This window comes from Pelodiscus sinensis, chromosome 9 (genome assembly GCF_052426305.1).
Source record: "Pelodiscus sinensis isolate ZL-2025 chromosome 9, ASM5242630v1, whole genome shotgun sequence".
NCBI classification, from domain to species: Eukaryota; Metazoa; Chordata; order Testudines; family Trionychidae; genus Pelodiscus; species Pelodiscus sinensis.
The window spans coordinates 12,291,335-12,303,886 of NC_143060.1; the positions used below are offsets into that span (position 1 = coordinate 12,291,335).

General features: G+C 46.2%; 1 protein-coding gene across 7 annotated transcripts in view; it reads left to right on the top strand.

The window, feature by feature from the left end:
- Window positions 1-12,552, top strand: part of LOC102458989 (nardilysin-like) — a 158,488-nt gene that overhangs the window by 125,192 nt on the left and 20,744 nt on the right. For all 7 annotated transcript variants that reach the window (XR_016350238.1, XR_012905859.2, XR_012905858.2 and 4 more), the window contains 2 exons: window positions 3,043-3,095; window positions 9,062-9,145. Coding sequence is in view for 4 of the 7 variants with exons in the window: in XM_075935997.2 (XP_075792112.2) it covers window positions 3,043-3,095; window positions 9,062-9,145 (137 nt within the window). In the remaining 3 variants the exon portion in view is untranslated. The remainder of the gene's footprint in view (window positions 1-3,042; window positions 3,096-9,061; window positions 9,146-12,552) is intronic.

Genomic DNA, 12,552 nt, shown 5'->3' on the forward strand with positions numbered 1-12,552 from the left:
TTTTTTCCTTTCCTAACAACATTTAAGTGTTAACTAATGTGTGCCTGTAGAAAGAGTACGTGTCCTATACATGGCTTATGCTCTAATAAAACTGTTAGTCTCTAAGGGTACGTCTACACTACAACGTTAATTCGAACTAATTTAGTTCGAATTAGTTAATTCGAACTAAGCTAATTCGAACTAACGGATCTAGACTAAAAAACTAGTTCAAATTAGCATTTTGCTAATTCGAACTAGCATGTCCACATTAAGTGGACCCTGAACCAGGCTTAAGGATGGCCGGAAGCAGTGCCGGCAGGGCATCAGAGGAGGACGTAGAGCGTGGAGATGCTGTCTCAGGCTAGCCGAGGGCTGTGCTTAAAGGGTCCCGACCCCCACCCCGGACAGACAGTTCTCAGGGGTGCCTCGCTTGCAAAGCAGTCCTGGCTTGGAGTGCCCAGAGTACCCACACTGGGCACATCACAGCACTCGGCCATCAGACCGGCTGCACTTGCCGCAGGCTGCCATCTGGGGAGAGGGGGCAATCGGGGGGCTGCAGGAGAGGTTCCACCCCCAGAAGCCCGCAGAGCCAGCCCAGTCCTCCCCATCGGGGGCGTGTACCCCATTCCTCCCTCACCTCCTTCCACTTACCCTTCCCTAGCCCCTTTTCTTGATGTACAAAATAAAGGACAATTGTGTTCAAAAATGGAATCTGTCTTTATTGAACAAAACTGGGGGAGACTGGGAAAAGGAGGTGGGAGAGGGAAAGAGAGAGGCTGGGAGAGGGGAGGGCAACTAAAATGATCAGGGGTTGGGAACAGGTCCCATATGAAGAGAGGCTAAAGAGACTGGGGCCTCTCAGCTTAGAAAAGAGTAGACAGAGGGGGGACAGGATAGAGGTCTCTAAAAGCATGAGTGGGGTGGAGAGGGTGCATACAGAAAAGTTCTTCATTAGTTCCCATAAAGAAGGACTAGAGGACACCAAAGGAAAGGAATGGGTAACAGGCTTCAAACTAGTAACAGAAAGTTGTTCTTCACAAAGCACAGAGTCAACCTGTGGAACTCCTTGCTGCAGGAGGCTGTGAAGGCTAGAACTAGAACAGAGTTTAAAGGGAAGTGAGATCAAGTCATGGAGGTTGGGTCCATGGAGTGGTATTAGCCAGGGGGTAGGAGTGATGTCCCTGCCCAAGGTTTGTGGAAGGCTGGAGAGGGATGGCATGAGACAAATGGCTTGGTCACTGTCTTCGGTCCATCCTCTCCAGGGTCCCTAGTGTTGGCCGCTGTCAGCAGACAGGCTACTGGGCTAGATGGACCTTTGGTCTGACCCAGGACGGCCATTGTAAGCTCAGGGCTCAGGGTCAGGGGTCTCAGTGGACCACCTTGATTTTCATGCACACCTGCTCCTGGGTGGCTAGGCTGGCAGCTCTCCTGCCCTAGCTGGCCACGTTCCTGTGCCTAGTGTGGAGATCGTGGACGAGGTCCACGATGTCCGCACTAGACCAGACGGGTGCCTGCCTCTTGCGGTCCCGGGAACCGCCAGCCTGGTCCCGGGAAGAGGGGGAGGGCTGGGGGGCATCGGGTGGGTGGCTCGATCCGTGCCAGGTGCAGGGTCTGCTGGCTGGGTGCTGGCAGGCTTGCACCTGGCACGGGCACCGTAGCCAGCCCATGCCCCTTTAAGGGGTCCGGGGCCGGGAGGGGGGCAGACGAGTTTCCCTGGTGTTGGCCAGAGTGGCCACCAGGGAAACCTGGGGAGGGCTAGCCTCCCACTAGTTCGAATTAAGGGTCTACACAGCCCTTAATTCGAACTAGTAAGTTTGAACTAGGCTTAATCCTCGTGGAATGAGGATTACCTAGTTCGAACTAAGCGCTCCGTTAGTTCGAATTAAATTCGAACGGAGCGCTAGTGTAGCGCCTATGAAAGTTAGTTCAAACTAACGTCCGTTAGTTCGAACTAACTTTATAGTGTAGACATACCCTAAGGGTATGTCTACTCTAGCCGCCTAGTTCGAACTAGTAAGGCTAATGTAGGCATTCAAAGTTGCAAAAGAAGCCCGTGATTTAAATATCCTGGGCTTTATTTGCATCTTCCCATCCGGGCGAAATTTTTTAATTCCCCTAGTCCGAACTAACTGCCCGCGGCTACACGGGGCAGTCAAACGTTAACTTGAACTAAGTCCTTAGTTCCTTAAGTCCTCACTTGCACCTTCTTTCGAGAGAGGGATGCAAATGAAGACATTTGAAATTGAAAATGAAGCCGGGATTTAAATATCCCGTGTTTCATTTGCATACTTGCGTTATGGTCCTATGTTGAAATAGCTCTATTTTGAAATAACAGACGCTGTTAAGATGCGGTTACTTCGAGAGAAAACCTTTCTCTTGAAATAACCCTTAACCGGTAATCCTCATTGTATGAGGAATAAGGGTTATTTCAAGAGAAGGGTTTTCTCTAGAAATAATGGCGTCTTAACAGGGGCTGCTATTTCGAAATAGTGTCATAACGCGAATATGCAAATGAAGTGTGGGATATTTAAATCCTAGCTTCATTTGCAATTTCGAATGTCTTAATCTGCATCCCTCTCTTGAAAGAGGGTGCAAGTGTAGACATACCCTAAGGTGCCAGAGGACTCCTCATTGTTTTTCTCTTATACGTGACACTGCCTGCCATGAAAACAATGGCTGACATCAAGATGAGACTACAGATCTTAATGATCAATGTGACCTATTCAAATTAGCCTTTTATTTTCTCTGTGTGTGAAGAAGGTGTTTGAAGAATAATGCCAAGAAAACTCCAACAAGCTGTTTCACTCAAGAACTTAATTAAGTAAATTTTATTCCTATAAAAATTCCTGAATATCAGGATATCTTGTAATCTTGTTACACGGTTATAGTTTTACTAGATGCTAATTCCTTTCTAGGGTGAGAGGATTCATTGAGGGTTAGTGTCTTGCCATTGTTTCTTGTTTTGATCATGCTTCTGTACTGAATCTGAGCGAAATTAGCCATGGTGGGGTATCTGTTGCTGTAAATAAGAATGCCTTTTAACTGAACTCATGCTGTATTCAGATGCACATGGAGGAGCCTTGCTTCAACTTCCTGCGAACCAAGCAAACCCTTGGGTGAGTTCACTGCATTTGGGTACAGCTGTTTTTAAATGCTTTATCATATATGATGAGTCTTGAGTACTTTATTACTATGGAAACTCCTTACTGCATGATAACTAACTCCTAGCACTGTGGTCACCAACCCATTGATCATGATCGGCTGGTCGATCGCGAGGCCTCAGCCAGTCGATCGTGAGGCATTCCGGGCCCCCTATATCCTTCCACCTCCAAGAAGCTCCACTACCTACCTCAAGTGACAATGAAGGTAGTGGCAGCTTCCCGTTGGGTGGATGAAAATCCTGAGCTGCTCGTCACTTCCAGGGGTTCCGGAAATGCGCTGGCTGCTTTCTTGCCCCAGGTCTGTGGTGTGCCGGAAGGTTATCAGGGGAGTTCCCAGAGGTGTGCACGGGCTTCCCTGCTCCGTGGGAGGGGGGAGTTGGTCCCGGAGGGTGCGCACGCCAGGGGCTTCCCTGCTCCGTGGGAGGCGTGTGCCGGCCGTGTAGGAGGCGTGCGATAGGGCTTCCCTCCTCTGCGGGGGGCGGGAGAAGGTGGGTGCAGGGGACTCTGTCCCCACTGGTACCCTGTCCCCTGCTGCAGAACCCTGTCCCCTGCCCTCCCGGCACCCTGTTCCCTCTCCCCTACCCCCAGCCATAGAACCCTGTCCCCTGCCTCAGAACCCTGCCCCCAATGGCACCCTGTCTAATGCCCCAGCACTCATTAGCACCCTTCCCCAGTACCATGTCCCCTGCTCCCACCAGCACAGTTGGGGCCACATTAGTGAGGCTTGGGGGGGTTTGGAGGAGTTATTTTTTTGCATCTCACATGTGTGGCCCCAACTGACTTTTCTTTGGGTCAGTGACCCCTGACTCAAAACAGGTTCCCCGCCTTTCTCATAAATAAAGACAATGCAGAAACTTTTCGTGTTTGACATAGTATTTTATTTAAAAATGAAGCCTGGCCAACAAACCCCCAATTGGGGCCAAGCCCCCATCTGGCCACAGCATCATAACACTCCTGCACCCCCTTTCCCCCAGACCCTAGCTCTGAGCCTATCAAACACTGGAACCCCTTGCCTTGCGCCCTTCACATACCCCAGCTCAAATTCCTGCACCCTCACATCCACAAACCCGTGGCTTGCTTAGTACTCCAACCCTCCATCTGACCCCAACACTGCCCGGCCTGGAGCCCCCTTCCCAAACCAGCGTCCCCTTCTCCACCTCTTCCTGCATCCAGATTTCCTCCCAGAGCTTGCACCTCTCACCCCTTCCCACATCCAAATCTCTCATTCCCACCCCAGAGCCTACACATCCTGTCTCAACCCAGCGAGGATACAGCTAGACTGCAGGAGTTTTTCAGAGTTCCAGAGATATCCCAGAAGAACTCTTCTGCATCCAGGGATGTGGTTGTTCTTCCGCTTTTTTTAGTGGAAGAGCAAACATGCTCTTTCGGTAACCCCTATATTCCTTTTTCCACAAGGAATAAGGGGGCTTCCAAAAGAAGGGGTTTTTCTGACATTTGGTCCAGTCTAGACAGGCCAAATGTTGGAAAAACCTCTTCCTACAGAAGAATTTTAAAAAAAAAGCAGCAGTATAAGGGTTAGGGATAGCAAGTGATGGAAAGGAAGAGACTAGAGAGGGCAGGGCAGGGCCTTCAAGGAAGGGGTGGGGTCTTGAGGGAAGGATGAGGTGATAGATCTTGGCTTGTTCTGTCATTTAAAAAGTGATCTTGGGTGTAAAAAGGTTGGAGACCACTGTCCTAGCACAGTATGGCTAAAAATACAGTCTAATGTACTAAAGCCAAAACCAGCCGTTTCTTTGATGACATATAAAAATGACAAGGGTTAGGGTTAGAGTACGCTAAACTGGTCGAGTTTTATTCATCAGAAAAAATAATTGTCATCAGCAAGGTCTTATTCTCTAAGGGTATGTCTACACTACCACCCTAGTTCGAACTAGGGTGGTTAATGTAGTCAACCGAAGTTGCAAATGAAGCCCGGGATTTAAATATCTCGGGCTTCATTTGCATCTTGTCGGGCGCCGCCATTTTTAAATCCCCGGTAGTTTGGACTCCGTGCCCGCGGCTACACGTGGCACGGAGTAGGTAGTTCGAATTAGGCTTTCTAATTTGAACTACCATTCCACCTCATTCCGTTTAGCCCAGACTAAAACCGGTGGCACTGGCGGCACCCACTGCACTGTCAGAACCTTCAGCACCCATCAAACATAAATCGGTGCCAAAGAAAGCACTGGAGGCGGCACTGGAAGCAGCATTGAAGAGATACCACACTGAAATACCCCTTCCCAAGGCACCATCCTTGATAACACCAATGGCTCCAAGTACAGTCATTAGTCCAGCCAGCCTTAGTCCACATGCCAGCCTTAGTCCACGGCCCCTCGGCACCATCATCCCTGTTCTCCTCGGTGCAGTCCATCCATTCCCCGAGGTCACTGGTCCCATTGATCTCGCCCAGTGAGGCTGGCACTGAGCTGCATAGCTGGTTTTCATCGCAACATTCTAGCCCAAATTAATGGTACCCACTTTGGGAGTCCTGTCCCTTGAGTTACTTTCACCCGCCTCCACTTCTGCCTTGGTACTCGCAACATTGGCCTTTTCTACCCCCCCCCCCCAGCCTGGACTGTGGTATTCCTGGAGGCCTCCCCCTCTCATAGGAGCCATCACACCGCTCCTTCAACAACATCAAAAAGACCTCCTCAGTCACCTCAACGTACACCATCAGCCACAACACCAAATTCTTCCGAGCGTGACCAATCAGATTTGGAAGACTCTTTATCAGAAGGGGAAGATAGATTCCCTCTACACAACTCCTTTTCCTCACCAGATGAGGCCATCATTCCTACTACTCTCCCTCCACCTGATGACTCCAAACAATTCCAGGAGCTCATCAAGAGGCTACCACTGGCACAAGAGCGGGACTTGCAAGAGGTACAGAAAAAACAGTACCAACTCTTGCGCACACTTACAACCTCCTACATCCTCCCGCATCACCCTCCTGATGGACGAAGCTATTATGGACCCTGTTGACAACATCTGGCAAACTCCAGCATCCATTACTACTACCAATAAAAGGGCTGAATGCAAATACTTTGTAACGCCCAAGAATATGGACTTTCTTTTCACACCCCCTCCCCATAATTCCTTAGTGGTGGATTCGATTAGACACAGGTCAAAACAACCCAATAAGAGGTTGACTCCCCTGGACAAGGACCACAAACGATTGGATATTATGGGGCATAAGGTCTATACCTCTGTGACCTTAATCCTCAGAACTATACTGCCATTTTGGCAGATTACGACCATTCCAACTACTCGAAACTCCAAGAGGTAGTACAAATCCTCCTGGAGTACAAGAGGTAGATACTGCTCAATGTGATGAATGAGGGCCACATCATATCCACAATGGCGTTACAATCTGCTGTGGATATGGCTGATACAGCAGCCTGAGTCAGGGCATCATGGCTCCAAGTGTTCAGGTTACCCAGAGACCTCCAGTAGAAAGTCAAAGATGTTCCCTTTGACAAAACCTCTTTATTCGTGGCTAAAACAGATGAAGTTCTGCACTCAATGAAGGACTCACACAACCCTCTGAACACTGGGCATGTACATGCCCCCAACAAAAGGACAAGGTATAATACCAAAGAAAGATCAAGAGAACCATACCGACCACAGATGAGATACAACTTCTGACAGAAACAGACTCCTACGGTGGAGCCCTCAGCACCAGCAACAACCCTTGACAGCCCAACCCTCCACATCAAAACAGTTAATTTGAGGGTTTGGTCAAGAGCCAGAAAGACAACCCCCCTATTGTTATACCATCAACTGGGCAGCTACAGTTCAGCCATTGCCTCTGGCCCTTTCTACATCAATGGGCACAAATAAGAACAGACAGATGGATGCTAGAGCTCACCAAAGTGGGCTATTCCATCCCCTTCACTTCTATTCCCCTCCCCATGCCCCTTCCCCATCCATCTTCAGGGACCCCTCTCACGAGCCCTCCTCCAACAGGTCCTCCACCTTTTGCAAATAGGTGCACTAGAGCCAGTACCAATGGCTATTTCTACACTAGCCCCCTAATTCGAACTTCAAGATGCATATTTCCACTTAATGATCCATCCTGCCCATAGACACTTTCTATGATTTGCACTGGGGAACCACCACTGCCAATACTGAGTTCTCTCTTTTGGTCTTTCAACAGCTCCTAGGGGCTGTGTCTACACTGGGCCACTTATTCCGGAAAATCAGCCACTTTTCCGGAATAAGCTGCGAGCTGTCTACACTGGCCCCTTGAATTTCCAGAAAAGCACTGACGATCTACTGTAAGAAATCAGCTGCTTTTCCGGAAAAACTATGCTGCTACCGCTTGGGCAAAAGTCCTTTTTCCGGAAAACTGTTCTGGAAAAGGGCCAGGGTAGACAGCACAGTAGTCTTTTCCGGAAAAAAGCCCCGATCGCGAAAATGGCAACCTGCCAATGTAGATGCTCTTTTTCTGGAAATACTTATAACGGAAAACTGTTCCGTTTTAAGCATTTCCTGAAAATCATACCAGTGTAGATGTAGCCAGGGTGTTTTCCAAGACTCCAGCCATTGTTATGGCATACCCACATCATCAGGGAGTCATAATATTCCCATACCTGGACGACTGTCTTATAAAAGGCATATCCTTCCAGGAAACACAAGATATGGTCAGTGCTACCACTGATCTTTTACTCTGACTGGGCTTTGCTGGTGGTTAGTCCTCAGGCCACTGGAACAGTGGCTGGCAGTTGGCCCTAGGGCTATCTGAGCAGCTGACCAATGGACTGACTGCCAAAGCAATGATCCTCAGGGCTGAAGCACTAGCCTGAGTTTGATCAGCCCTCCTGGGGCTTCAGGAGCAGCAGCAGAGCTAGAGCAGCAGCTGCTGAAGGTCAGCCTCCCAGTAGTGCTTGACTGTCACACTCCTCCCCTCCCCCCTTTGGGTATTAGTAAAACTTGGGGAAGGGAGAGATCACAGGCTTTGATAAATATTTGTTTATTGCCTGTGACCTGTCCCTGACTTATATGAAAAATCCTAGCCTATACTATAGGTGTTTTTGTAATTTCAGAGATGTGGATTGCGGGATTTCTCAGCACACGAGTATTCACCTAAGCCTATCTGCTAAGCATCTTACAAACCTCAAAGAGGATTTGCTAAACAAAAAATGCCAAGATTACTTGATGCAAGAGATTTGACATTTGTTATTTCAGAGGGAATTTTGAGTTGATAGCTGTGTCATTGCTAAACAGTTAGAGTAAGTCTACACAGTAGCAAATAATTACGCAATTTGAGCAATGCAAATTGCGTAGCTTATTTCCAAATAGCTTAAGAACATAAGAATGGCCATATTGGGTCAGACCAAAGGTGCATCTAGCCCAGTATCCTGTCTGCTGACAGTGGTCAATACCAGATGCCCCAGAGGGCATCCTCACGTGATCCCTCCCCTGTCACCCATCTCCAGAAAAACAGAGGCTAGGGACACCATTCCTACCTATCCTGGCTAATAGCTGTTGATGGACCTAACCTCCATGAATCTGTCTAGCTCTTTTTTGAACCCTGTTAAAGTTCTAGCCTTCACCACATCCTCTAGCAAGGAGTTCCACAGGCTGACTGTTCACTGAGTATGAAAACTTATTTCGAAATTTGGCACTATATACACAGCACTAAATTTTGAAATAAAGTGCTATTCCAGCATCTTCCTTAATCTTGTGCAACAAAGTTTACAGGAAGCCAAAATAAGAAGCCCATTATTTCAAAATATTTTAAAATAACGGGCTTCTTGTGTAAACAGCGCAGAATGCTATTTCAGGATTACCCTGAAATAGCGCCACTGTGTAGACGTACCCTTAGATCTATATATTGGCAGTATTCTAGTTAAATAGTTGTGGATGGTAAATATAAAAGCACTTGTGTTTTTGAAGTTTTTTTTCTCTTTTTATTTAAGCTACCATGTGTACCCTACATGTAGAAATACATCTGGGATTCTTGGGTTCTCTGTGACTGTAACTACACAAGCAACCAAGAACAAGTAAGTTTCATCTGATAGTCCTGGTGGAATTCTGTACCAAAAAATTAAAATTTCTTCACATAAAATTTGAAAATTCTTCAAAATTCTAAATGTTTTGTTAAAATAACACAATATAAACATTTCAGTTTCAATTCTTTTGTAAATTATTTCAAAATATCTCTCAGCAAGCATGTCTGTAACAATACAGACCAAAAAAGATTTTGGCAAGATATATATTTTTTACAAATAGATTCCTTGCTAGGCATATTAATACAGAACTTTGAATAATTTCATTTTAATTACAATATAGAAGCAGTGCAAATGCTTGGCAGAATCAGGGATAATGGAGGAGCTGAGAGAGAGGGAAGGATCCTAGGAGTGAACCTGGAAGGTGTTGATGTGGGTGGGAGGTTTTTTGGGGAGAGGGATTGTTAGGGAATTGGGAAGCCTCCACTCACAGACTGTGACTGACTCAAGCTCTTACTATTGAGTCAGGCACATTTGTCCCTGTCCCCACATCCCCATATAGCTCTGCAGCCCCCTTTTCTGTTCCTATGTGGCCTTGCACCCAAACACCCATTTAGACCCTGGCTCAACCCTGTCACCCCACTAATTCCTCAGGCCATGCTCCAATCTGTTGCCCCTATTAGCCATTCTGAACCCCAGTCAGTGACTCCCCAGCAGCCCTGTATGACCCACTTTGTCCTAACCTGGATCTTTTGTGCTATGATGAATTCCTACTCATATGAGACTTCTGTAAAAATGGGCATACATAGATTTTTTTTTTCCCCTGCATAAAATACACCCTGACCAAGAAGTTCTGCAGTTTGGCCTTTTGCCCACCAGAGGCCACTGTGGTACCAGAACAGCTGTCTGTGTTCATGCAATTGGCTGGTCTGATGCAACAGTGGCCTTTGGTAGACAAAATACAAAACTGCAGTAATTCTTAGCCAGAATGTATTTTATGCAGAAAAGAAAATAAAAATGCAATTATGTGGGACAGATTAATGCTGCATATCTATGGATGTGCAGGTTTTCCCCAGAAGTAATGTGGGTATATTTCATTTAATTGATTATTTGCCATTGTGGAGGCCTGAAGCATTGATCTACCTCAGTTCCTCCTCTTGTTCTCTTGCCCGGGGCTTACATGACACCACAGATCAGACTTTTTATGAGTAGTGATTAGCTGGACTGCGCTTGCACAGCATATGCCTCACACAGTTCGTTCCTTTTGATCTCTCGTGCGGTCTGATCTCTCGTGAAATGAGGTATAACAGTTAACTCGAACTAAGGACTTAGTTCGAGTTAATGTTTGACTGCCACGTGTAGCCACGGGTAGTTAGTTCTGACTAAGGGGATTTAAAAATGGCGCCCGGACGGGAAGATGCAAATAAAGCCCGGGATATTTAAATCCCGGGCTTCATTTGCAACCTCGAATGCCTACATTAGCCTCCCTAGTTCGAATTAGGGGGCTAGTGTAGAAATACCCTTATTGAGCATTTACCAGACTCAAAAAGACCTATACTGAAATCGGTCATTCACGTGGGGTATCTGCTTTACCAGATATCCTTGGATATAGCTGACACAATAGCCTGGGCCACGGCAACTTCCGTGGTCATGAGAAGGGCTTCCTGGCTTCAGACTGCTGCAGTTCCTCATGAATTGCAGAGAAAAATGGAAGACCTCCCTTTTGATAAGGAAAAACTATTTTCAGGGAAGACAGATGAGGTCTGACATTCCAGTAAGGATTCAAGAAAACCTTCATACTTTGGTAGAAATGTAGCCGTGTTAGTCTGGTGTAGCTGAAACAAAAAACAGGACTATGTAGCACTATAAAGACTAACAAGATGGTTTATTAGGTGATGAGCTTTCGTGGGCCAGACCCACTTCCTCAGATCAAATAGTGGAAGAAAATTGTCACAACCATATATACCAAAGGATACAATTTAAAAAAATGAACACATATGAAAAGGACAAATCAAATTTCAGAACAGAAGGAGAATGGGGGGGGGGTGAGGAAAATGTCTGTGAGCTAATGATATTAGAGAACAACCTACACCCCACCATCAATCTCAGCCTGGACCACTCTACACGAGAGATCCATTTCCTGGACACCACAGTACAAATCAGCAATGGAAAATTAGACACCACTCTCTACAGAAAACCCACTGACTCATACAGTTACCTGCATGCTTCCAGCTCCCATCCAGAACACACCATACGATCCATCATCTATAGCCAAGCCCTTTGATACAACCGCATCTGCTCTAATCCCACTGACAGAGACCAGAAACTTCAGGATCTCTACCAAGCATTTATAAACCTCAACTACCCACCCGGAGAAATAAAAAAGCAAATTGAAAGCCAGATGAATATCTAGAAACCATCTACTTCAAGACAGACCCAAGAAAACCAACAATAGAACATCACTTGTCATCACCTACAGCCCCCAACTTAAACCAGTCCAACACATTATCAATAAACTACAGCCTATACTAGAGCAAGATACTAAACTCCAAGAGGCTCTGGGAGACAGACCCATAGTCTCCTATAGACAACCACCTAACCTCAAGATGATTCTTACCAACAACCACAGGACATACCACACTAATACCAACCCTGGTACCTTCCCTTGCAACAAACCCTGTTGCCAGCTTTGTCCACATATTCACTCTGCTGATACCATTATTGGACCTAACCAAGTGAGTTATAAGATCAAGAACACATATTCTTGCGCATCCAGAAATATAATTTATGCTATCATGTGCTGAAAGTGTCCGTCTGCTATGTACATTGGACAAACGTCTCAAACACTTCGCCAAAGGATCAGTACTCACAAAACAGATATTAGACAGAATCACAAAGAAAAAACGTTTTTTTGCCATTTCAACCAGAAAGGACATTGTCTCAACGACTTGATTACCTGCATCCTGCTTCAAAGGCCTTTTAAGAATACACTTGAAAGAGAATGCTCTGAACTGTCATTCATGCTCAAATTCGACACTTTACACTTAGGTTTGAACAAAGACTCTAATTATCTTACCCATTACAAAGATAGCTTCCCCAATTATCACCTCTAATATCATTAGCTCACAGACATTTACCTCCCTCCTCCATCCCCCTTCTGTTCTGAAATTTGATTTGTCCTTTTCATATGTGTTCATTTTTTTTAATTGTATCCTTTGGTATATATGGTTGTGACAATTTTCTTCCACTATTTGATCTGAGGAAGTGGGTCTGGCCCTCGAAAGCTCATCACCTAATAAACCATCTTGTTAGTCTTTATAGTGCTACATAGTCCTGTTTTTTGTTTCATACCTTAGGTATGTACACTCCACAATACTGACATAGACGATATGTACCATACCAATGGCACCGAGACTTTTCATACCCTAGATACCAACAACGGGATTTTGATCAACCCAGAC